This window comes from Oncorhynchus clarkii, chromosome 21, assembly GCF_045791955.1.
Source record: "Oncorhynchus clarkii lewisi isolate Uvic-CL-2024 chromosome 21, UVic_Ocla_1.0, whole genome shotgun sequence".
NCBI lineage: Eukaryota > Metazoa > Chordata > Actinopteri > Salmoniformes > Salmonidae > Oncorhynchus > Oncorhynchus clarkii.
Genome location: NC_092167.1, coordinates 17501365 through 17526173, shown reverse-complemented (window position 1 = coordinate 17526173; position 24809 = coordinate 17501365). Strand labels below are relative to the sequence as shown.

General features: G+C 44.5%; 3 protein-coding genes across 6 annotated transcripts in view; 1 reads left to right on the top strand and 2 right to left on the bottom strand.

Moving 5' to 3' along the window:
• Positions 1 to 1672: 1672 nt before the first annotated feature.
• On the bottom strand, positions 1673 to 12619 carry LOC139378677 (DENN domain-containing protein 11-like). Of its 4 annotated transcripts, none has more exons than XM_071121078.1 (10): positions 12112 to 12619; positions 10440 to 10864; positions 8000 to 8099; positions 7440 to 7598; positions 5294 to 5450; positions 5013 to 5151; positions 4656 to 4787; positions 4255 to 4405; positions 4080 to 4148; positions 1673 to 3891 (listed from the first exon to the last, which is right to left on the bottom strand). In XM_071121078.1, the coding sequence occupies exons 2-10, from the start codon at positions 10828 to 10830 to the stop codon at positions 3696 to 3698; spliced, it is 1494 nt and encodes a 497-aa protein (XP_070977179.1). In that variant the 5' UTR covers positions 10831 to 10864; positions 12112 to 12619; the 3' UTR covers positions 1673 to 3695. The 4 variants fall into 4 exon arrangements, with proteins under 4 accessions (XP_070977179.1, XP_070977177.1, XP_070977176.1 ...); XM_071121076.1 differs by lacking the exon at positions 12112 to 12619 and adding an exon at positions 10970 to 11132; XM_071121075.1 differs by lacking the exon at positions 12112 to 12619 and adding an exon at positions 10970 to 11098 and having other exon boundaries at positions 1673 to 4148.
• LOC139378679 (ADP-ribosylation factor-like protein 1) lies at positions 11129 to 16377 on the top strand. Its single transcript, XM_071121079.1, has 6 exons — positions 11129 to 11522; positions 13917 to 14054; positions 14291 to 14372; positions 14871 to 14982; positions 15150 to 15328; positions 15530 to 16377. Exons 1-6 carry the CDS (start codon positions 11423 to 11425, stop codon positions 15558 to 15560), a joined length of 642 nt encoding a protein of 213 aa, XP_070977180.1. The 5' UTR covers positions 11129 to 11422; the 3' UTR covers positions 15561 to 16377.
• LOC139378676 (UTP20 small subunit processome component) overlaps positions 16297 to 24809 on the bottom strand; it is a 28281-nt gene continuing 19768 nt past the window's right edge. Inside the window, exons 38-58 of the mRNA XM_071121074.1 lie at positions 24651 to 24790; positions 24363 to 24519; positions 23545 to 23643; positions 23161 to 23328; positions 22435 to 22601; positions 22177 to 22321; positions 21834 to 21950; positions 21574 to 21744; positions 20791 to 20922; positions 20494 to 20604; positions 20268 to 20347; positions 20101 to 20170; positions 19691 to 19873; positions 19398 to 19529; positions 19145 to 19277; positions 18594 to 18799; positions 18261 to 18332; positions 17844 to 18146; positions 17586 to 17712; positions 17143 to 17288; positions 16297 to 16767 (exon numbers count right to left, since the gene is read on the bottom strand). Of these exons, the coding sequence (XP_070977175.1) occupies positions 16615 to 16767; positions 17143 to 17288; positions 17586 to 17712; positions 17844 to 18146; positions 18261 to 18332; positions 18594 to 18799; positions 19145 to 19277; positions 19398 to 19529; positions 19691 to 19873; positions 20101 to 20170; positions 20268 to 20347; positions 20494 to 20604; positions 20791 to 20922; positions 21574 to 21744; positions 21834 to 21950; positions 22177 to 22321; positions 22435 to 22601; positions 23161 to 23328; positions 23545 to 23643; positions 24363 to 24519; positions 24651 to 24790 (3012 nt within the window). The 3' untranslated portion in view covers positions 16297 to 16614. The remainder of the gene's footprint in view (positions 16768 to 17142; positions 17289 to 17585; positions 17713 to 17843; positions 18147 to 18260; positions 18333 to 18593; positions 18800 to 19144; positions 19278 to 19397; positions 19530 to 19690; positions 19874 to 20100; positions 20171 to 20267; positions 20348 to 20493; positions 20605 to 20790; positions 20923 to 21573; positions 21745 to 21833; positions 21951 to 22176; positions 22322 to 22434; positions 22602 to 23160; positions 23329 to 23544; positions 23644 to 24362; positions 24520 to 24650; positions 24791 to 24809) is intronic.

Genomic DNA, 24809 nt, shown 5'->3' with positions numbered 1-24809 from the left:
ATCACATTTATTTGTTTGGTTGAAATGACCATGGAAACAACAATATTGATTCAAACAGTTTTTGCCCAGTGGGATATAGGCTATTGCATGTGAAAGGCCTACAGATGTTAATTTGGTTCACTGCGGATGTTCATTTGGTTCGCTATGAGTTTGGTTCAATGGAGTATCAACAGTTTTTGAGCATTGTTTTTTTTTTTCCATAATTCCAGCCATGGGGGTCAGACTAAGTGCCAGTGAAAAGGAGGTATAGGAGCTGAAGACCAAAAATTCAGGTAATGTGCATTCCGTATAAGATTGGAAGTTAATTTGGTTCATTATTATATTGGTTCGTGAAAGATCTGTGGCTCTATTTAATATAAATGTAAAGATCATTTCAGATTGAGAACATTGCCTTTCAATCACCCTGTAGCGCTGAACTTCCGCGATACGGATTGAATTGAGCCCCAACGGCTTTTGAGAATTTCTGACCATAATTCCAGCCATGACTGCCATACTGAATGCCAGTGAGGAGGAGCTGAAGAGAAAGAATGCAGGTTCAAGTCAGTTGGCCAACAACTGTTTCTCGTTTGTTTTTTATAGGCAGTTTATTTTATGGGTATTTCTCATATTAGTTTTTAGTTTCCTTTCATATTATTTTAGCCCTGGAGGCCAGCGTGACAGGCAGTGAGTGGCAGCACAGGTAATTAAACTATCTAAAAAAACATTATACTTAAGGTAGGTTTAACAAATGTTAAGTTTACTAATGTGTCCTCTCCGGCAATCACAGCATTGGAGGCCAGACTGTCAGTGAGAGGGAGGTGGAAGAGTTGGAGAGAGAGAAGGCCGGTATAACCGATACAGAAAAGGGGTTGTTTTCCTGCACTTGTTTGTAACCCGAGGAGGTTGGGTGGCTGTTGGTGAATGTTTAGCTTCTTAGCAGAATAATGTTGGCTTTCATGGGCTTTATTTATCTTTCAATAATAAGTGCCAATACTGACACCACACTTCCACAGCAGTCTTCACCAACATCAGCAAGGCCTGCAAACCAACTACATGTAGCCTACTAACCACACAAATCAACACACACTGAATCTAGCATTACCAACAGTTTCTCTAGCCCTGTTTATACCTGCTGTAAACATGCGTCCTGATCTTGTGTTTTTACACTTTAAGATTTGATCAGTCACATCACAATGCGCCTTTGAATCGTCTACACCTGCTTAAAAATGTGGGCACAATCAGAACGTGTACAACATCAGTACAAAGGCCGCATGTTAGAACCAGGTGTAAACAGGGCTTCTGAGAGACGGACAATGCTGATCCCTCCCTTTCCTCTGATGCAGGTATCTTCACACCGCCAGTGAGAGGGAGTCTAGTACATCAGATTCACTGCAATGGATTACCTCACATCGCCGTTCATCTTTACCACAATGACAAAAGTGTTCTGGTAAATGACCAATACGGTACACATGGAAACCTTCGGTACTTGTCTAATGCATTCTCTAGGGCTGGAGGAGGGGGATGCGATCTACAGGCTGGGGGCTCTTCTATCATTTTGATAACTACAACACCTTCAGTGGCTTGCTGCTCTTCCCTATGTGAAGGGAGCACCGTAAAGAATGTCATGATTTCTGATGTGAACAGTTCTGATGAATCGATAAGGAGCATCACAAAAAAAAAAGCCAGACAATTGTTTTGTTTACATTTTGTTTACATTTTTTTCAACATTCTTTGTAATTTAGGGTTAAATGCCTTGCTCACGGGCACATCAACAGATTTTTCACCTATTCAGCTCTGGGCTTCAAAACAGCAACCATTCGGTTACTGTCCCAACGCTCATAACCACTAGGCTACTTGTCATTCACAGTTTACCATCATTGGTGTAAAGTGTCTCCATCACAGGAGGTTGGTGGAACCTTAACTGGGGAGGACAAGCTCGTGGTAATGTCTGGAGCAGAATCAATGGAATGGTATCAAATACATTTGTTTCCATGTGTTTGATACCATTCCATTATCTCCGTTCCAGTCGTTATTATGAGCCGTCCTCCCGTCAGCAGCCTCCACTGGTCCATTACTGTACATCTGCTTTTCTTTGTATTTCTGACAGTCAGAATTTCAGAGGCGCAAACCAAAAAACAGTTTTAAACCTCAACAGAAATGAACACAGTATTTCTTTTTACCATTCCCTTCGTATGTTTGACATTGTTTTGAACCCACAACCTCAAAGCTTTGAGGTAGAGATTGAACCACCACCATCATCATTGTTTACCCTTCCCGTTGTATGCTTGACAGCGAGAGTTGCGGAAACGTACACAATGGCTGAATAGATGAGGTTCGAAGCTGGAACCTCTTGGTCTACAAGGCAGTAATTGAACCACTGCACCACCATCTCCATCACATTTTATGCCACACTCTTCGTATGTTTGACATCGAAAGTCGCTGAAACGTACACAACAGTATAAGAAATTAAGTTTGAACCTACGACCTCTTGGTCTGAAGGACAGGATATAACCATTGAGCCACGAGCTCGTTCACATTTTTCACTCTTCGTATATTTGACAGAGAATTGAGGAAACACCACAAGTACATTTTTAAAGTCATATAAAGTTGTTACATTTCTATGTTGGACATCATAAGAAAGTGTGCTGGTGAGTCCTGACCCCTCTTTCACCGGAAACCAAATCCACATGTGAACTAGTATTGTGTACTTAAGGGCTCGATTCAGTCCGTATCACGGAAGCTGCGTGACTGAAATGTGAAGGTCATTTCCGAATGAGTTGACATATGCAGCGTTTACCGGGAATGCAGTCTCCGTGAACGTGTAAAACATGGCCTTTAAATGTATATCACACTGTAGCGTGGACCTTCAGCGCTACGGATTGAATCGGGCCCTTAGTATCAGGTCTGTAGTATCATGATTATGGATGGTGTTGGTGGCCATTTCTATACAATGCTGACCACAGTGGTTTTGGGCTTAGCAGTGACTTAATGGGATCATTTTATAATAAAACACATTCTACAGATCCCTTTCTATTTAAAGACAAAAGTTTGGTGATTTCTTCTCTCAAAAACATAAATAAATAGATGTCCTATTAAGAGAAGTGACAAATCCTCCCTCAGTTTGAGGACATTACCACAGAGTTTAGATTTGACTCCCCATTTGAAAACATAAGGAAACCGTAAGCATGACTTTCTTGGTAAGTTCTGCTCATAGGCACCGAATCTCCAGAGTTCCAGGATGTTTCTGGTTGGCTCCACTCCTCCAGAAAAAAGAGGGTTGGGGATAGACATGAATGACATTCCTCTGTACTGTACATTTTATTGACAGGCAGGAAGGCGATGGTTAACAGTCCAGATTGAGCACCCATGAATGTCATAGGACAGTACCAACAACCAAGAACTTTTCTTGTTCCGTGACTCTCTCCATTCATTTGCTTTTTTTGGCCTGAGGGTCTCCCTTATTCATAAAGCATCTGAGTAGGAATGCTAATCTAGGATCAGGTCCCCCCTGTCCATGTAAGTCTTATTCAATGAGCTCTAAAAGGCTAAACGGATCTGAGATCAGCACTACTGAGACGCTTTATGAATACAGGCCTTTGTCTCAGCCTTGCCAACATATTCTGACCTCTCATAGTCCAGACTCCAGACTGTCTGCATTGAGTCTGTGTGTCTGAGTGTGCAGGATCCTGTAGGTCAGTCAGTGTGCCACCCGGGCCTCAGCTGCAGCAAGGGTGCTCGGTGACCAGGAGGCTGTCATAGCCGTATGTCTCCAGCAGGTGGAGCAGGAAGAGCCTGTCTCCGTGAGGGTCTAGCCCCATGGCCCTCACACTCTCCTGGGTTAGGATGGGCTCAGGTCTCCCTGCCACCTCACTGAGCGTCTGGAAGATACGGTTATTCTGCTCCAGGAAAAACCTACAACGGTAGAGAAAAAATGACAAGTACTTATTTTTTTAAACAATGTTTTCATGGACATTTTATTTTGTTTGTATATAGAAATAAACTGCTTAAGTGTAAAAAAAAATGTAATAATAATAATAATTTTGAAGGCTTCTTTATTATAAACGCCAGTTGTAGACTGGATCCTGGTGTAATATACTGACAGAATGAAGTGGTCCTCTTCACTGGACACACAGTCTCCATTCTCCTCCTGAGAATATAACAGCATCTGCCTGGAAACACCATGTTGCCATTTTTATCAGCACCTCTGTATCGACTACAAGATGATAACATTAACAACATTCTCCCCCTCAGCTTGTTTTGCAGACTGTACTGTACCTCTGTTCAGTGAGTTTGCGGTACTTCTCTCGGTCTGCAGCGCTGAGCCGCAGTAAAGGCTTCAGACTCTCTCTGGTCGTCCTCACATTCTGGTTATCCACATAGACGTCGTACAGGTCCCGCTTCTCCTCAAAGATCTTCTCTGTGGTGCCTACGCACACGCACACACACACACACACACACACAAGCCCTTCAGTTTTATTGGAATAGTCTGAAGTGTATTCCGCTCTGTCTCTCACAGATGTGAAAGAAATAAACCGGTTGTAGAAGTGATAGCAAAACCCTACAATGCCTCCACCATATTGCTTTCACCCATCTTCAGTTTTCAGATCAGTGCAGATGAATGGAAGGGGAAGTTAAAGACTATGAAGATGCCCTATTCCCTGACTCCAGACACTCACACGCTACGTAGGACAGTTCCGTATCCAGGGTATCAATGTCTGCCACGTTGACATAGAAGAAGGGGCGGAACTCTGGCACGGCCACACCCACCCCCGGGATGGACACGTTGGCCAGGCAACAGCAGCAGTACACTAGGGAGGACAGGAAATAGAGAAAGTTCATGAAAATGTGTATAAAAGTGTATGTTTAAGAGTCCATAGGTGAGTAGCATTGTGTTCTTTTGAGCATGAAGAAAACAAACACAACTGAGAAGTTACTGTGTATGTCTGTGTCTGTGCTTGCATCCGTGTCCGTGTGTGTGTGTGTGTGTGTGTGTGTGTGTCTGTGCGTGTGCATGTGTTAGTGCACCCCCTCACCTCTATAACAGACCACCCCTACAGGTGGAGGAGAGAAGATGAGGATACGTCTCCTCAGCAGAGCTAACTTCCACAGGACCATGATCTGCTCCCCAAAGAACTGGATGAACTGAGACATGCAGCCAGCTGGGTGGGTGATCTGGAGGGAGGAGGAGAGCTACTGTCATCATCATCATCATCACCACCACCATCAATACTAGCAGAACAATGACACACACACAGAATCCCGCCACCTGAAATACCATTTCATATTTGCGTAATAGTAAACCTCAACCTCTCACCTTCATCTCAGGGTGCATACAGTGGTTGAGTGCTGCTCCCCAGGCACTGCCAGGACATGCAGTAACCACACTCTCCCCATCGGGGGGCAGCACTGATCTCTTATCCTCAAAGAACGCCTCCAGAGGAGAGTACTGGCCAGGAGTTTTCAACTGGAGCCTGGATCAGAAACAGAAACACACACACACACACACACAAATTGAAAGTAATACAGGCAATGTAAGCAGAATGCATGCAGGTAATTATATTCGAGCAAGGACCTGAGATGGACTAGGAAAAGACAGGCAGAAAGAAAGAATGAGACTGGGATTCACATCAGGGGGCTCTAATATGACCTCTGCAGGGTTAATCCCAATATATGGTCCATTTAACCCAAGATTAACCAGTGGTAATCCAAGATTTGGGTTCATTTGTAGCTATCTGATGTAAAGCCATTGTGTATCTGTCTAGGAATGGGTCTGTTTATGTGTCTGGGGGAAGATTACCATAGTGGGGTCTCTCCTTGTCACGCTATAATAACAGAGTAGGTAGAAGTTGCTCCTCAACACTGATACAGGAACAGTTGTTTCCATCCCCCTAATGATACATTTTTGGGAGTAGGGTAATCTGATCCTAGATCTATTGTTAGGGGCAACTTCTACTTCGAGCTATGCTAACATCGTCAGTATTCTCTCTTCAACTCTACTAAGGGTTGACATCTAAATTGCAATCTGTGTGTATAACATTGACGACTGAAAATGTGAGTTATGCATGCAGAGTAGGCCTCATGTTAGGATTCATCCTGGACTATCAATGCAACAGTAGTGTCCTTAAAATAACAGATGAGCATGCTACTCACACGAAAAATGATGGGCTAAAAACAACCCAATGTTGGTTATTTGGTAAGCCAGAGCTGGTTAAATAATGGACAGAACATATGTTGGGTTATTTTGACCCAGCCAGTTGGGTTGCATGAATAGACCAACAAATTGGGACGACCCAAATATGGGTTAATTTAACCATCAATTGGTTATTTTTACTCTATGCTGGGTTGACCTAGCAGCTGGGTCTTTTTTAATATAATGCTTTGGTTATTTTCAGGAGGCGTGGTTTATTAGGGGTGTGGCTTTCAGATACCTCTTATTGGCCACCCATGAGAGTAAATGTCATTCCTGTTCATCATGTTAAGTTTACATACTGCAAATAAAAATATTCATTTTTATTAAAGATGCACTGTGCAGAAATCGCTCTGCCATTTTCTGGTTGCTAAAATTCTAATAGTTCGCTTAATTTCAGGTTTTGTGACAAAACAAGCAAGTATAGTGGAGAGAATCATTGTACCATCTAAACCAGGGTTTCCAACACTCGGTCCTGGGACCCCCCCCCCTATGGGATCCAATAAGGTATACCACCTTATTGGATCCCATAGACTTTTAGGGAACTCATACACTTCTGTAAGCAGCTACAAAAATGCCAATGTTTAACCATAACGTGATAATTATGCAACAGAAGAGATGAATAAGAGTTGCATTTACACTGGTGGGTGGCTAAAAAGAGGAAGTGAGAGGAAGAGCAAAAAAGAGAAAGGACTATCTGGAAACCACAGTATGTCTGTGTCCAAAATGACACCCTATTACCTATTAATACAATACTTTTGACCAGGGGGTGCCAGCACAACTTTCGACTCTGGTTAAATGTAGTGCACTATATAGGGAATAGGGTGCCAATTTCAGACTCAGCCTATCTTGTTGAGCAGGATATGTGACAGATTGCAGTGTGACACCCCTCTCACACACCATTTTTAATGCAGGAGATAATTATAAATACCAGGGAGACGACTGTGACTTGAGGAGAGAGAGAGAGAGAGAGAGAGAGAGAGAGAGACATGAGAGAAGATACAGAGAGTGACAGAAAGTGAGAGAGAGTTAAAGAGAGAATGGGGGATATAGAGTACAAGAAACAGAAAGAGAGATACAGAGAAAGACTGGGAGAGGGGGAGAGAGGGCAGAGGGGGAGTGAAAGAGAGAGTACACGAAAGAGAGAGAGATCCAGTGACAAGAAAAAAGAGAGAGTGAGGGGAAAACTCTGACCAAAAAGAGAGAAAGACAAAGACAGAGAGCAAAAAACAGAGAATTTATATTATCGATAGATAACTTAAACCGGATCTACCTGACTTGGTGTTCCAGGAAGCTCATGTATCGGTACAGCAGGGTGTAAGATGTTGACAGGATACCCACAGACTTCATTCTTGCCCCCCTCTCCACCACACTATCCACCGCCATGTTGGCAAAGCACGCCAGGCCAAAGTACCCGCCCTTACGGAAGTATCTGTAGGGGCCAGAGAGAGGACCATGAGTCAAGCCAAGGGAACATACTGCCCTGCCAGTTGGCCGATTTGTCTGCTGACGAGCAGTTCTAAGGTATTGCTGTCCTGCCAAGGAGGCACAGGGGGTGCATCTAAATGTTTAGTCTAAAAGATCTTCCTCGCCTTCACTTGTATGCTTTCCTTCATCAGCTTTGCTACTAGATAACAGGGCAGAAGGCTGATGCCTGGTAGCGTTCCCCCATTTCAAATGAGTTTAAATGAAGGAGGCGAGGACAGGAAGCCTATTAGACTACTGAGATGCAGGATAGGATACAAAAAAAGGGTGCCACTTTATACTATTGATGGGTTTTAAAAAATAAAGGATTCAAGTTTATATGATTGAGATGCAGCCGGGTGTACTTACATGAAGTCGCTGGAGACTCTGTGGGAGCCGCTGGCCATAGCCTTGAACTCTACTCCCTCCAGGTTCATGTCCCCTGGCAGACACCACTCTAACATGTTACCTAAACAGTAAACACACACACACATAAACGGGAGTGAAATTAGGCAATACTGTAGGTATGGTTACCACAACTGTCCTAAAATGTGAAAGTTTTCACAAATGTGCAAATCTGCATGTAGATCAACCAACCAACCACAGGCCTCAAACTATTTGGAATAGGCCATCAGTACCAAATGAAGTCAATGCCCTCACAGATTAAAGTAATTCAATCTGCAGTGAAAACCACCGGCTGACTCCCTCTCTCTCCTACTCACTCATTAAGAATGTGTAGTCCCAGACAGTCTCAAGACTACATACATAACAACTAATTGGTTGTAAAGCCGGTGGGCAGACATTACTAATAGATGTATATACAGTGGGGCAAAAAAAGTATTTAGTCAGCCACCAATTGTGCAAGTTCTCCCACTTAAAAAGATGAGAGAGGACTGTAATTTTCATCATAGGTACACTTCAACTATGACAGACAAAGTGAGAAAAAAAATCCAGAAAATCACATTGTAGGATTTTTAATGAATTTATTTGCAAATTATGGTGGAAAATAAGTATTTGGTCACCTACAAACAAGCGAGATTTCTGGCTCTCACAGACCTGTAACTTCTTCTTTAAGAGGCTCCTATGTCCTCCACTCGTTACCTGTATTAATCACACCTGTTTGAACTTGTTATCAGTATAAAAGACAGCTGTCCACAACCTCAGTCACACTCCAAACTCCACTATGGCCAAGACCAAAAAGCTGTCAAAGGACACCAGAAACAAACTTGTAGACCTGCAACAGGCTGGGAAGACTGAATCTGCAATAGGTAAGCAGCTTGGTTTGAAGAAATCAACTGTGGGAGCAATGGAAATGGAAGACATACAAGACCACTGATAATCTCCCTCGATCTGGGGCTCCACGCAAGATCTCACCCAGTGGGGTCAAAATGATCACAAGAACGGTGAGCAAAAATCCCAGAACCACACACACACCACCTAGTGAATGACCTGCAGAGAGCTGGGACCAAAGTGACAAAGCCTACCATCAGTAACACACTACGCCACCAGGGACTCAAATCCTGTAGTGCCAGATGTGTCCCCCTGCTTAAGCCAGTACATGTCCAGGCCCGTCTGAAGTTTGCTAGAGAGCATTTGGATGATCCAGAAGAAGATTGGGAGAATGTCATATGGTCAGATGAAACCAAAATATAACTTTTTGGTAAAAACTCAACTCGTCGTGTTTGGAGGACAAAGAATGCTGAGTTGCATCCAAAGAACACCACACCTACTGTGAAGCATGGGGGTGGAAGCATCATGCTTTGGGGCTGTTTTTCTGCAAAGGGACCAGGACGACTGATCCGTGTAAAGGAAAGAATGAATGGGGCCATGAATCGTGAGATTTTGAGTGAAAACCTCCTTCCATCAGCAAGGGCATTGAAGATGAAACGTGGCTGGGTCTTTCAGCATGACAATGATCCCAAACACACCACCCGGGCAACGAAGGAGTGGCTTCGTAAGAAGCATATCAAGGTCCTGGAGTGGCCTAGCCAGTCTCCAGATCTCAACCCCATAGAAAATCTTTGTTGCCCAGCAACAGCCCCAAAACATCACTGCTCTAGAGGAGATCTGCATGGAGGAATGGGCCAAAACACCAGCAACAGTGTGTGAAAACCTTGTGAAGACTTATAGAAAATGTTTGACCTCTGTCATTGCCAACAAAGGGTATATAACAAAGTATTGAGATAAACTTTTGTTATTGACCAAATACTTATTTTCCACCATAATTTGCAAATAAATTAATAAAAAATCCTACAGTGTGATTTTCTGGATTTGTTTTTCTCATTTTGTCTGTCATAGTTGAAATGTACCTATGATGAAAATTACAGGCCTCTCTCATCTTTTTAAGTGGGAGAACTTGCACAATTGGTGGCTGACTAAATCATTTTTTGCCCCACTGTATCTAGCCTGCTATGGCTTATACCTCTCTGATATTCCGAGTTGAGTGACAGGGGTTGCCTTTAGGGTGTGGTCATAGAGAATTCACACATCCCCTGTGACTTTGGGGTTCCTGAGTAAGAATATAGAGCTTTGTGTTGAAGAGCATCCTCAAGGCGTAGGTGAATACCACATATGACCAGTGGTCCCCAATGGTTGGGGACATCAATTATCTGGCCTAGTTCAAGTGAATCCATCCCAAGCTCTCTGATGCAATTTCTGCAAATAATAACCAGTAGGCCTATAATGAACAATAAAATAATTATTATATGCATGGATGCTATAGGCCTATAGATGGGTGTGACCATGCAGCTGCTTCTCTAGGCAGCAGCACAGCACGAAAAAAAGATCCGAGGTCCTCGACTCGACTCACCTGATCTTGTATCAAATGTAACCACAAACACGGCCACGATCGGATCCTTTTCTTCCCATTTCACCATGATGTCGTGCGGCACCTCTCCTTGTCCTGAGGCCGGGGTATGGTCATCCTTGTCGGGACACTGAGCATCCCATTCCGCAGGGGTGGGGATCGTGCTCCTGGATGAGAGGGATGTGTCTATGCTAGAGACTGCTGATGTTAAAAACACAGGACCCCCCGGACTGGTGCTCCACCCTATCCCCGGCGCAGTGCATCCCGACGCCCGACTATTGGCGGGGCTCGGCCCCTTGACGTCCTTCTCCTGTACTGGTGTGGGAACAGGCTTCTCCGCCGGAGGAACCTCCTCCCAGTCCAGTAGCGGTGCCCGGTCGGACTTCTCCACCATTGCGGCTCAGCTATCGACGACCCCGGACTTGAGTCTGTAACGAAGGGAATCAGGAGAACAGAATCGTGTACAGACACGGAGCGGAGAGCCCATTCGTAATGCATTAGCTAAGCGTCGGTTGAAATAAATCCATACTCACAATTGCAAATGTTAAATTGATTGATTCCGTTGAAACACAAGCTATCTAATTTGTGTATCATAGCCTGGTCCTTTTGCATAGGGGCATCATCCAATGATGTACATCCATTTAGGTATAATACGAGTGTACATAAATTATTCTTCCGTTCTTTTGGAGTGCGTTCAAAATTCCACAGTATTTTACGTGCTTATTTGCAGCTCTTTCTACAAAAAAAACTATTTGAAACGTTGGCTTCTTGAATATAGCTCATTGTCAGTCTCTAGTTCCGAATCAACGCACATCCAATATAGTATTATTATATAGGAACTCACAACTAAATACTAAGGGAACAATTTTCTATAAAACATATAATATTTCTCGTTTCATGCAATTGTGTTTGAACTATTTAGCGTTTCAAAATATTTGTCTGACGTTGAACGTACGGACAATGAAACCGGATTACCCATTAATGACATGTTCCTGCGACACGTCACTGAATTCCAACAGCTACGGAAGCGGTGCCGTGTCGAGATCTACAACGCCGTTGATCAAGGGTTCAGTGTCTTCAGAATGGGTACGTTTTTAAAAAATATTTTGAATCTCTTTGAGAACTATAATGGGAATTCGCAAGGTTGTGTTTCATGAAGAAATGCAGGCTATTATGCCAGCTCTTGCTACGTACCATGACACGGGGCCACTTGCTAAGTAACATAAATAGATAGCTAACAAACATACACGTATTAATAATTGTCGTCTCGCGTACAGCTACTCTGTTATTAAATTGATAAAGCTATTAAATCCCTCTAAGGTGTCCGAGTCATTAATTGTAGTCGTGATTCGTAAATACTGACAGTCTAGCTAGCTAACGTTAGCTGTACTGCTAACTCCCTGTGCTAACATGCTGAGTACTTGTAGCCCAGCTAACGTTACAGCGTCAAATAGCACAATAATTAGTTGACTAACGTTAATCAGTAGTTATCTATTCGACTAGCTTTTTAATGGTAAAATGCAGAATGTGACACGGCATGTATGTCATTGTAACCATGTGTAGCCTCCCTGTATGGTGACATCGTCTACCAATGAGTCTGGACCTTTTATAGCACATACAGAACAGGAAATAGCCAAAGATGCTAGCTAATATAGTCATTATTTATTGTGCTTACCCCTGCTGGTTCTGGCCCTGGTTCAACTGTTCTCCTCAATCGCTACAGTAGCAGTACTAACGTTAGCACTAGCTCTGGAAAACCTTATTGTTCTGTGTGGATTTCCGGCAGACACCGACGCTGTGCTGCGGATTGCACATTTTGTTCACTCCCCCCAAAAAAGATGAAGGGGGAAATCTTAAATTGCACCACCATCTAACCCTGCAACTATACACTATTCCCACCACACCATCCAACTACATTGGCCCTAAACGATCTGACATCAGCCCCTTCCCTCAACTTCCTTCAGAGGTTCTACACTAAAATCTCTCACCCCAAAATATTGATCTGCAGCTGCAACTACCAAGTCTATAAACACAATAAATCCTAACTTACTAAAACCCATTCTCTCTCTGGTTCTCTCTTCTAGCTTCCCAGTCAAATCGCTCACTCTAGGGCTATCATCTACTCCCTTCACTGCCTCAACATAGGAAACGTTCTGCCCCACTGCCAATCTCAACCCGTCTCTCACAGGGCTAATGGGATCCACAGCTCCATGGGCGCTCCCACAGTTGACACACAGTGCTTTCTCTATCCCAGATAGACACTCCCTCAGATTATGCCCTCTGGCACTTCTCTCACATCATGGGATCTCCCTTATACTCACTGCTGCAACATGTCTGAATCCTTGGCACCTGAAGCACCGTAGTGGGTTCAGAACATAGGCCCTCACAGAATAGCAAACCTGACCTTATCAGGTATAAATTCTGTGTCAAAGCTCAACAAGACAGGCGGGGTATTCTTAGTCTCACCTTTGCCTCTGGGTCTACGTCTCACCAAACGGCCGCAGTCTCAAACACCAGGATATTATTTTTCATTTGGTCCACCTCTACACTCAACACTACCCCACTGATCACTTCTTTGAGCAAAAGTACAGGTTGAGCCCCAAGACGCGTCACACACGCTTCCTTCCGCTGACTACCTCATGAAGCTGGTTGAGAGAATGCGAAGTGTGAATACTGTCATCAAGGCAAAGGGTGGCTACTTTGTAGAATCTCAAATATAAAATATGTTCATTTGTTTAACCTTTTTTTTTGGTTACTACGTGATTCCATATGTATTATTTTGTGGTTTTGATGTCTTCACCATTATTCTACAATGTAGGAAATAGTTGTTTTTTTTTAAATAAGGAAAAACCCTTGAATGAGTAGGTGTGTCCAAACGTTTGACTGGTACTGTACGTCCTGCCACCCTTCTGGAAACTGGGTGAGCGTCAAAGACGTCATTATCTCAACTGTTCGGCACAGTCCCGTCGATAGCACTCTGGAATACCCCTCTCTCCATATGGTTTATAGCGCGTTCGCTTAGCCCACGACTGGCCGTGTGATCTACAATTCTGACACAGTGTTAGAAACCTCAATCATCGCTTTTCTGAACATATGGCCCTTATCTTTCATATCATCGAGAAATAATATTTTAAATAACAATACACTTACTGTGTGTGTCTCGAGGTGACGAACTCCACTTCCACCCCAGTTACGCTTACACTCAGGTTTTCGGAGCGCTAGATTGATAATTGGCACAGGTGGTCACCTCTGTCTTATGTCTGTCTTCCGTAAACAAGCGCTGTAACGTGGCAATGTAGGGTTAGTGTTCCCACACGGCCAGAAAGATGCCTGACTTTCCAAAACCGTACCGCATGTTAACACTTCGAGCAAGCGTCAGGGCTCTTGACAAAAGTCAGCCGGGAAGAAGATGCCTTCATCGATAGTTAACATCTGTACTACCAATGATGGTCTAACTCATCTCATGTCCATGGTCTGTAGGTGGGTGGTTTTCCAGTCTCTTCTCTGGCCTGTTTGGCACCAGAGAGATGAGGATCCTGATCCTGGGGTTGGACGGAGCCGGTAAAACGACCATCCTGTACCGCCTGCAGGTCGGAGAGGTGGTCACCACCATTCCAAGTACGTAACTTTTTTTCTTTCTACTTCGAAACGCTGCTCACGCAATATCTGTTGCCCAGGTGCATGCATGGAAAATCAATTCATGTTAGTGTGCTCCCCAATGAGTTGAGTTGGTCTTCCCACATGTTTGTGGGAACGTCAATGTCAAAGAGAGATGGTTAAAGTGCATTCCTTACTTTGTTCATGTGTGCTCAAGGTTTTTAAATCTCTGCCATTGTGCTGATTGTGTTGTACAGCAATCGGCTTCAATGTGGAGACGGTGACGTACAAAAACCTGAAGTTCCAGGTGTGGGATCTTGGTGGACAGACGAGTATTAGGTAATTATATCACAAGTGTTTCCTGTTTATCAAATTGTATTAGTCACATACACCGAATACAACAGGTGTAGACCTTACAGTGAAATGCTTACTTACGATCCCCTAACCAACAATAGTTTCAAAAAAAAAAATATTAAAAGTAACAAGTAATTAAAGAGCCGCAGTAAAATAACAATAGTGAGACTATATACAGGGGGGTACCAATGCAGAGTCAATGTGCGGGGGGGCACCGGTTAGTTGAGGTAGTATGTACATGTAGGTAGTTATTAAAGTGACTGCGTAGATCACAACAGAGAGTAGTAGTGGTGTATACAACACACACAGACATTGTTGGAACTTTAAAAGGTAGACAGAAGCTTCCTCAAGAGATCACAACTTTCCATACATTATTGTGCCATACCTCTTTACAATTTAGAGGATTTTGCCTACTTGCTTCTGCCCTTCGCTCTCCCTCTAACCTTCGTCTCTCTCCTTCAAACCCTTGTATTTCTCTCCAAGGCCATACTGGCGTTGTTACTACTCCAACACGGATGCTGTCATCTACGTGGTGGACAGCAGTGATAGAGACAGGATGGGCATCTCTAAGTCTGAGCTTGTCGCCATGCTGGAGGTAGGTCATGTGGATAGGCCTGCATTCATTGCATTGATAAGAGTGCAGGTGTCATTGAGTATGAGGCAGGTATGACAATTTTTGTTGAGGTGCTCTGGAGGGCAAGTTGTAATGATCAATGTATTTTCTTCATATGACTGACTCTCTCTCCCTGTTTGTCTCTTCAGGAAGAGGAGTTGAAGAAAGCCATCCTGGTGGTGTTTGCTAACAAGCAGGACATGGAGCAGGCCATGACCCCGGCTGAGGTGGCCAACTCCCTGGGCCTCCCCGCCCTCAAAGACCGGAAGTGGCAGATCTTCAAGACCTCCGCCACCAAGGGCACAGGCCTGGACGAGGCCATGGAGTGGTGAGGGTTTGCTTTTGGTTGACATTATAGTCATGTAGCAAAGCTTCTTTTTTTTTTTCAATAATAATTTTATTATAGTAGAATAAAGGTGTCCTGTCCTTGTGTCACACCCCCCCCCCCCCCCCTCTCAATAAACCCACAGTTGACATTGCGCAACACCATGTCATATTATTCAACAATGTTTGCTCTCTCCCCCCATAGGCTGGTAGAAGCCCTGAAGAACAGGCAGTAAAGACAGCCCACACCTCTTGTTCTCTGTAAATACTCCGGACCTCCTGTATAAAATATTTCCTGATTGGACCGCTCAGGAGGACCAGTGACTGCACTCCTTCCAGGGGCACGTTCAGTACGCAAACGTTGTAGATAGAAATGTCATGAATAGAGCTGACGTGATTCCTTACTCTACATGTCACATTTCTATATGAAGGTTCCACAATGTTGTGCCCTGCTGAAAACAGCCCTGAAGCCTTCACCATGCCTTCCAGTCTGGGATAGAAAGGCTGCAATATAGTATACTACCTGGTCCCAAAATAATGTTATCACCCCAGCCCATAGCCCTGGTGTTTGCAGATCTGAAGGGAACCAGATAATGTGGTGATGGCTTCACACGTAATTAAACAATGAGGAGCTTCTGCCATTTTTGGTGAACCCTTGCAGCTCCTTCTGATCTGTAAAGACCCAAGGGAAAGGGGCTAGGTGTTGGCTCAGGCTCAATTCTCAGTAGTAAAGAAGTGACTGGCCCCTTCAAGGAAGAGGACCTGAGCGACGTTACTGCAGCCGGTGCTGTTTTGTTGTATTGTACTACTCATGCTGAATCATGTCTTTTTTCTCCTTTTCTAAAACTTCTGTTGGGCGTGTAATTTAAAGTTTGAGGTTGTTAGTTTAGGCCTTTTCATTTGGAATGCTCAAACTTTAATAATCAGATTGTGTAAATGCCACTAGCCAGTTGTTGAACACTAACCGCTTAATTTGTATGCTACAACTTTTATTGCATATTTATAGGAGCTTGTACAGTGAAGACAACCCACAGTAAAAACTGATTTCATCAACCTTTGTCGTCAAATTACTTTCATCCCACCCAAGATGAGCAATATTCAACAGGACTACTGTTCAAAGAAAGTAGCACTTATTTTTAATTTAAAAAAAGTTACATTAAACGCACAAACATATCAAATCCTTGACTGAGAATTCATACAGAGGTGGCTTGCGACTGTCAGCTCCTGCATTAAGCAGGACACGGTTGCCTGGTCTTCTCATCCATCCTTGCTATATAATGGATAATAACATCATTTCACCATCGCCAAGTCCTTGAGTGAGTTCCTCTGTCTCTTGGCTTTGTAGCCAGGCCTCAGGAACTCAATCTTCCTCTTCTTGGCCTCGATCTTGTTCTTGTGTTTCTTCAGCTTCTTCCTGGCTGCGATGTCAGGGTTCGCCACCGCCTGAGAGAGAAGAGTTAAAGGGTGAGAGAGGCGTGGTATCCAACATTATGATGATGTATTGTATCTTAACAGATTAAATACATTTTAGGCAAGGATCTGAGGAATAAGTTCAGGGTGTAAAAAAGTCAATCTACCATTTATGTTCTTAACTGTGGGTAACAGGGATATTGGTATCCACCAATACCTTTTGTATTAAAAGTCACATGACAAAATCTGTAGAATTGCAGGTAACAAGCACTGCCAAACAGTCTGAATGCATGCTATTTTTCATCTCACTCGAGTTGTTCCGATTATTCTTTGATGAATTTTCGGTAAAAAAAAAAAAAGTGTCCCCGAGCACAAAACGTTTGAGAACCCCTGCCATAGAGTACACACCTGCATAGCCTTGTGTTTCTTGCGGTTGGCCCTCCTCTGTGAGGCATCCTTCTGAACGGCTGAGAAGGCCAGGGAGAAGGTCTGCAGCCCCACCTGCTTCTTCAACAGCTCTATTAGCTCCTGGGACAGGTTTTTCAGGGTGGGGTCTGGGAAGTAAAACGTCTAATTAAATAGAGCACTAATTTGATGCATCTCTGTGACCAACACCTACAGGGGGATCAGTCGGAAGAGAACTACAGAGTTGAGTTGACACAGAATAACAAGAGCGAGCAGTCAGACAACAAGGCAGCCACAATGAGCACAGTCAGACAATAAGCACACAGAACAGGGAGAGAACTGAAAGGCCAGAGAGAGCAGAGTGGTGAAAGATGACAGACAGTGTTGTGTTAGCTTGATCCTCATAGCTGTTATTAAATGATGAGGACAGTATTACAGTATGCTACCTTGGTCTGCATAGGTGCTGTCCAGTTCTCTGTAGAGAGGGGCGATGATGGTGGTGAGGTAAGGACCCAGCCTGTCTTTACCCAGGTCCACAGCTATGGCCCCCAGGAACTTAAACACACATGTTCTCTATGGAGGGAGAGAAAGGACAAATAACAATGCAAACATTTATTGCAGATATTCATCAAGTCACCATCTGTAAATAAGCAGTGGTGTTGGGAAAACATAAAAGGACCATGTATTGGGGTGTTTGTGTGTACCTTGAGGGGTATCTTGGGCGTGTCTGCAGCTTCCCTCTTAGCCATTAGAGACAGCTTCTTCATCATCCACAGTAAGGATGGAGGACGATCATCCTTCTCATCCTCCTCTTCCTCCTGCTTCTCTTCCTCCTTTTCTTCATCACCTTTCTCTCCTTCGTCATCCTCTCCATCGTTCTCCCGCTCTCCTCCGTTCTCCATCTCTTCTTCCTCCCCCCCCTCCTCTACTTCCCGGGCAGGTGGGATTTCAGACTCGGGTGAGATCAGGTAGATCACCTTGGCGACGAACAGCAGGTTCTTGATCACCTGGGGAACGGCAGACGAGACCATCCAACCTATCAGTCGAACTACTGCCCGACGGGTGACACCTCCGACTTAAATAGTCTGTTTGCAACATCAGTGTAATATTGTCGTCCTTACCTGTTCTCCTGTTGACGTGTCCAGGTACTTCGACTGGAGCTGGTGACAGAATGACAGGACCAACTCTCTCATCTGGTGGAGGGAAGGAGCGGGGAAAGCCAGGTAAAAGACACATAAATCAGTATGGCTAAACATCATTTGAGTCACACCCTTGTTTACAATACAATGCATTCAATTATCTCATTGTTATTCAAACCCCCAAAAAGCTGTTCTCCCTGTTCCGCCTCATTCACTGAGAAGCCCATCTGGATGACGCGTTTGACCTTGGTCACTCTAAGCAGGTCAAGACATCGGTCTGTATCTTTGGTTAAGTGATGTTCAGACCCGTCTCACCTTCTTGTCTAGGTTGGTTGTAAGGAACGTGGTCGCCACAGGTTCTGGTGTGGTGGTGTTTTTGGCACTGCCCTTCTCTGTGGTCTCCTCTCTCCAGTGGGCAACCAGTTGGTCTGGCCGGTGGGCAGCAAACAGCTGACCAAACAGTTGAGAGGCGGTCAGCCACACCCAACAGTGAGGGTAACGCAGGTGGGTCTCAACATGACCTGGTGGAGGGGGGGGGGACGCATTGCTCCGTTACACAAAGGGAAAGTCAGCAGTTTAGAGGGTAAAATATTACATTCAATGATCTATAAGTTCTAGACTTTATCATCAACCCATAGAACAAGAGAGACATTTCAGGTGAAAACGTGTAGGCACATGGGTTTAATCACACTGCTTAACATACCACAGTACTGTACTATTTATCTCACCACAGACAACGGAGATGCCTGAGGTGATTTTCAGACCGGGCCCATCTGATAGATGCCTGATGTTTGATCTACGACCATAGGAAATGGCAAGACCGCACAAACAGATGTGGGCCCAGGCTAGAGGTAGTTGTGTCTTACCCAGGATGTTAGTGAGAGTGTCTTGAGGCTTGCTGAGCTCCAGTAGGCTACAGTCCTTGGTGAGTTTGGTGACCAGGGTGAGGTAACTGAACAGCAGTCTGTCTGCTGCCTTCTCATCCTGCTCCTCCTCAATCTGACAGACACACAGATATAGAGCAGCTGTTAGCACAGGTTATAGAAAATAGTCAATAAAATACAAATGCTTAGGCAATGCTTTTGAAAGTTTATGTAAAATAGTTCATGTTCGACTCACGTCTTCAAAGTTGTTGGGGTGGATCTCTTTCTCGATGAGGGGCAGCAGGGCATCTAAACGGCGGCCAAACTGAACCCCCTCTACCTCCACAAACAGCCCGCACACCTGGGCCCCCAGACGACGCAGAGACACCTGGGGGTAGGGGTCAGAGGTTACAGCAGGAGGACACGGGGTGCATCTCAATAGTCTAAGGTGGATTTCCTTTATTTGCACTTGATCAGACCTTTACATTGCTTTATTAGACCCATAGAGAAAGACCAGACTAATGTGTGTGTGTGTGTGTGTGTCCGTACCTTGTCTCCAGACAGCCAAGTGTTGACCAGGGTGAACAGGGTGTTCTGGTGTTGCTGGTCCAGTTGACTCAGCAGTGATTTGATGGCAACAGCGGCCATCTTCTTACAGCGAGCCGAGTCATCGTTCACCATGGCCAGTGCCAGAGGGACGAAGAACAACCCACTGTGCTGCAGCAGCAGGTTCTAGGACAGAGACGAATCAGTTACACACAGGATTAGAATTAGGTTGTCCCAAAAAAACTGATCTAAGGTCAGTTTTGAGTTTATTCCCTCTAAATGGTTAGTATGTGGGATCTGTTTCTATAGCCAACTTCGACCAGGAGCAGTGGGTATAGAAAGCGACCAGAGTTACTGCGAGTCGAACTCCAGTAATTATGGGATGTGTGTGTCAGGAGGATTGTTGTGGATACCTGAGGGAAGGTTTGGAAGATATAGGCCATCAACTCCAGAGCAGCCTCTCTTCCTGTGTCAAACTCATAACTAACACAGAGAGAGAGAGACATTTTAGTATCAAAAGTCACAAACAAACGACTTACATCTAAAACAACGAATCCCTTTAAACACAAATATATCCTACCTGAGCTGGGCCACGATGAAGTCCAGGTGTGATCTCAGTTTCTTCCCCAGAGGATAATCCAGGATATACTTCTGGTAAATCTACAGGTGAAAATAACAGGAACAAAAATCAAATAAGAATCTAAAAATGTGTTGCCTTAAGCACAGTTAAACCACTGTTTCAACAAGGCACCTTCAAAAATAAAATACAGGTTTAAAAATGAATATAAAAAGAAACAAAACTGTACATGTCTGCACTGGACCCTGATCATGCCGTTCTGCCCGGTAACAGACAGCTTGGCCACTTTCTTCATCAGCTCCTCCATCTCTGGCACTACCAGCTTCCTGGACAGGATGGCCTGTAGGGGGACAGATTAAGAATTTCATTAAACACTTTGAATGCAAATACGTCGTCTATATGTCTGGTTAAATAAAGGTCTAAAAAATGTTGGGGTCTAATGTATTAGCTGTAGCAATAAAGTATGGTCTCCCAACTCCATCTCTCTCCTAGATTTGGACAGGTGGAGAGGGAGGGCGTTAGCTACCTTTAGCAGGCCGAAGGCTGTCGCCTGACGTGACTGGTCATAAATGTCCTCCTCAGCGTATCCCAGCAACACTTGCAGCTGCGTCTCAGTTATCTTGTGTGTCTTCGTGTTCTTTACTAGGATGGTGATGGACTGATGGCGAAAAGAAGGATCATTCAATGATTTGATATAGCCACATTTCTGTTATTTCAAATCATTAAAACATACAATATGGCATGTTTTTGCATTGCGGAATGAATGTACTGTTTATATTATATTTAAGCAATAAGGCACCTCGGGGGGTGGGGGGGTGCCCGGGGTGCCTTATTGCTATTATAAACTGGTTACCAACATAATTAGAACAGTAAACAAGTCTAAACACCTGAGGGGTGTGGTATATGGCCAATATACCATATACTTAGCCGTGGAATATTGGCCATATATCACAAACCCCCGAGGTGCCTTATTAAGCAATAAAGCATGAGGGGGTGTGGTATATGGCCAGCGCACAGCGCAACCTGGAGTGCCTGGACACAGCCCTTAGCAGTGGTATTATAAACTGGTTACCAACGTAATTAGAGCAGTAAAAATACGTTTTGTTATACCCGTGGTATATGGTCTGATATACCCCGGCTGTCAGCCAATCAGCATTCATGGATTGAACCACCCAGTTTACAAGGTCTCAAATACCACGGCTTTCAGTCAATCAGAATCTAGGGCTCGAACGGCCCCGATTATAATTGATACTATATTAAAATGTATTCATTCAACCATTTCCAGGATAGAAACAAACACTTGTGCTACCTTGAAGCAGTTCTGGACGAGTTGGAAGTTCTCTCCGCGGGCAGCGCCAGCCTTGGAGTAGTCTTTGAGCAGGACAAACAGCTGCTTGGTGAGCTGGCCTGCATTCTGCTCTACAGCTGGCAGGGCGAACCGCAACAGGAACGTAAAAGCTAAGAGAGCTTCTGTTATCACCTGGAGGCACGGAGAGAGAGATATACACTCAGATACAGACACACACACTTCTCAACACACACACTTCTCAACACACACACACAACTGACCTTGACGTGCATGGAGTTGAGACAGTCTAGTAGCAGAGCAAAGAAGGGATCCAGCATCTCAAGAGCAGAGGCCTCAGAGGAGTTCACCTTGGACTTCTTCAGACTCATATGGAGCAGCTAGACAGAGAAAGAGCGACAACAGTCAACCAACATTCAACTGACCACAGATGAATGAACAGTAAACCACTATTCAGCCATTGGTTACCATCTGTTCACGGGACTGGTTGTTGTTTATCTTAATGCCTGCCTGCCGCAAAACACTATTTCATCTTCTAGTCAACCTGTGTGAAAGCCTGTGGGAAAGTTTCTGAAAGTTTTAGGGAGGGTAGCTAGATTGGTTTACCCGGAGTCCAGTGTCCACTAGGATGTGCATGTTGGTGCGGCTACTGACGGGGGCTTTAAGTCCTCCTCTCTTTGGGGTGGGGGGCAAGAGGAGACAGCTGGGAGGAGGCAGGCGAGGGTCCGGGGGTGCCTGGGGCTTTTTGTCCCTACACACAAACAAAGACACAACGTCAAATATTTGCGTGAGACTCAGTGAGTGAGTGAGTGAGAGACAGAGCAAGGAGAAGGGAGCATGCCTGCAGTGTGAGTGTGTACATACTTGTTCCGCTTGGTGACGAGGGGCAGACTCTCTGAGACCAGGCCATGGCTGAGCAGTAGTACAGCCTGATGGTCCATGGCCTGGTTCACCAGTAGACCTGACACTATCCTCTTCAACACTGCATGGGCGCGACGGGCTGTCTTCAGATTGGCTGTGTTCTCCAGGATCTAGAGACAGACGGAGAGAGAGAGAGAGAGAGACGGAGAGAGAGAGAGAGAGAGAGAGAGAGACGGAGAGAGAGAGAGAGACGGAGAGAGAGAGAGGTGGAGACAGAGAGATTCAGACAGAAGGAGAGAGAGAGAGCGAGAGAGAGCAAGAGAGAGCGAGAGAGGTGGAGACAGAGAGATTCAGACAGAAGGAGAGAGCGAGAGAGAGCGAGAGAGAGGTGGAGACAGAGAGATTCAGACAGAAGGAGAGAGAGAGAGAGAGAGAGGTGGAGACAGAGAGATTCAGACAGAAGGAGAGAGAGACAGAGCGAGAGAGAGAGAGGTGGAGACAGAGAGATTCAGACAGAAGGAGAGAGCGAGAGAGAGAGAGAGCGAGAGAGAGGTGGAGACAGAGAGATTCAGACAGAAGGAGAGAGAGAGAGGTGGAGACAGAGAGATTCAGACAGAAGGAGAGAGAGAGAGCGAGAGATAAATAAAGGCACATACACACCGTTTGCGGAGTAATCTGTTGATGTCCCTGCTATCTGAGGAATTTCAGACACATCTAAGCAATACTTACATCTTTCATTGGCAGTATGAGTTGTATGACTCTGTCCTTGCCAGAGTACTGGCCCAGGAACTCATAGGAGTCCATACTCTTACTGTGGCGGGCCTCCATCAGCTTAGAGACGATCCCCTTCACCTCCTTCTCCTCAGCCACTGCACCAAACAGCTCGCTGTTGAAGATCTACAGGAGAGGAGTGGAACAATGGAGTGTGAAAGGAGAGCTGGCAAGTTTGTGTATCAAAATGGATTATGCACAGTGACACACATATATATACATATACACATTCATACACACACACACATATATATATATACATACACACACACATATACACACAAACCCGCATAAACATACAAACACACACACAAATGGACATGTATAGGTTAGAATAGTTACATCTATTAGCAGACCCATGCAGTGGTCCAAGTCTCCAGGCTTCAGTATAGGGGCGAGGTGAGACAGAAGTTGGTACACCGTGAACGTCAACACATGGACCTGAGCGAGAGAGAGTCAGTGGATCAAAACAAAGCCAAATCATTTAGAATAATTCACTTAATGATTGAATACATTTACACAGACAGAGATGGAGTCTCAGTCTCAAAAACATACACAGTCAGTAGTGTAAAACAATTTAAAAAAGTTTTTTTCCCTATCGATCTACACAACCTTCTCCACATTTAGAAAGTTAATTATTATTATTTTTTTTTAACTTACGTCTTAATTGCATACATGTTCACACCCCAGAGTTTATACTTGGTGGAAATAGCTTCAGCAGGCAGTACAAGTGTAAATCATTAACTCTTAGGGCAACATATATCCGTTGTTTTTGTCAAACTTGCTCAATAAATTTGGTTGGAAATCATTTACTAACAGCAATGACCTTTTCTCTGATTTCCAAACAAATTTAAGTTAGAACTGAGACTGAACCACTCAACACCTACAGGAAAGCCATTCTGGTGAGTCTTTGGCATAAAAATGTGTGTAATTATTCCACAGAAAAATAAAGCTATCCCCTTTATAGACTTTCACTAGGCACTGTAACAGTAGTCTTGGAGTAGCCTCCCAAATAGCACCCTATTCCATTTGTAGTGCCCTACTTTTGACCAGAGGTCATTTGGAACGCACACCTGGGCCTCGAACCCAAGGTCTGAGACGAGGGTTTGTGGTCCATCTGTATGAAAAGACAGAGAAACCTATTCAGCTGTAGTGTTCACCTGGTAGCCCTTAACCAGAATGGACTTCATCTCCTTCAGTAGGTACTGCAGGTATTTGACCCCCAGAGTCTCGACGATCTTAATCAGGGTGTTACGAGCCACGTCTCTGATCTCCTGGAAACGATTCCTCAGCAGCACACACATCTTCATCAGGATGCTGTCAACACACATAGTGTTTATTATATACTGCGCACACACACGCACTCCCAGAGGCACGGACACACACGCGATACAGCCACATTTACAGGGCGTACCACATTTATGTTTACATTAACTGGGTGTACATACCCAGGCAGGTTGACGTCCATGACAGTCGAGGGCAGTGTCTGCATCAGTTTGACCATGGCGAAGGCTATAGGAACTCTGGCCACCTCCTCCTCCTTCACGTCCTTAGACTTTACCGCCTTGCACTCCTCATCTCGCTTCACCTACACACACACACACACA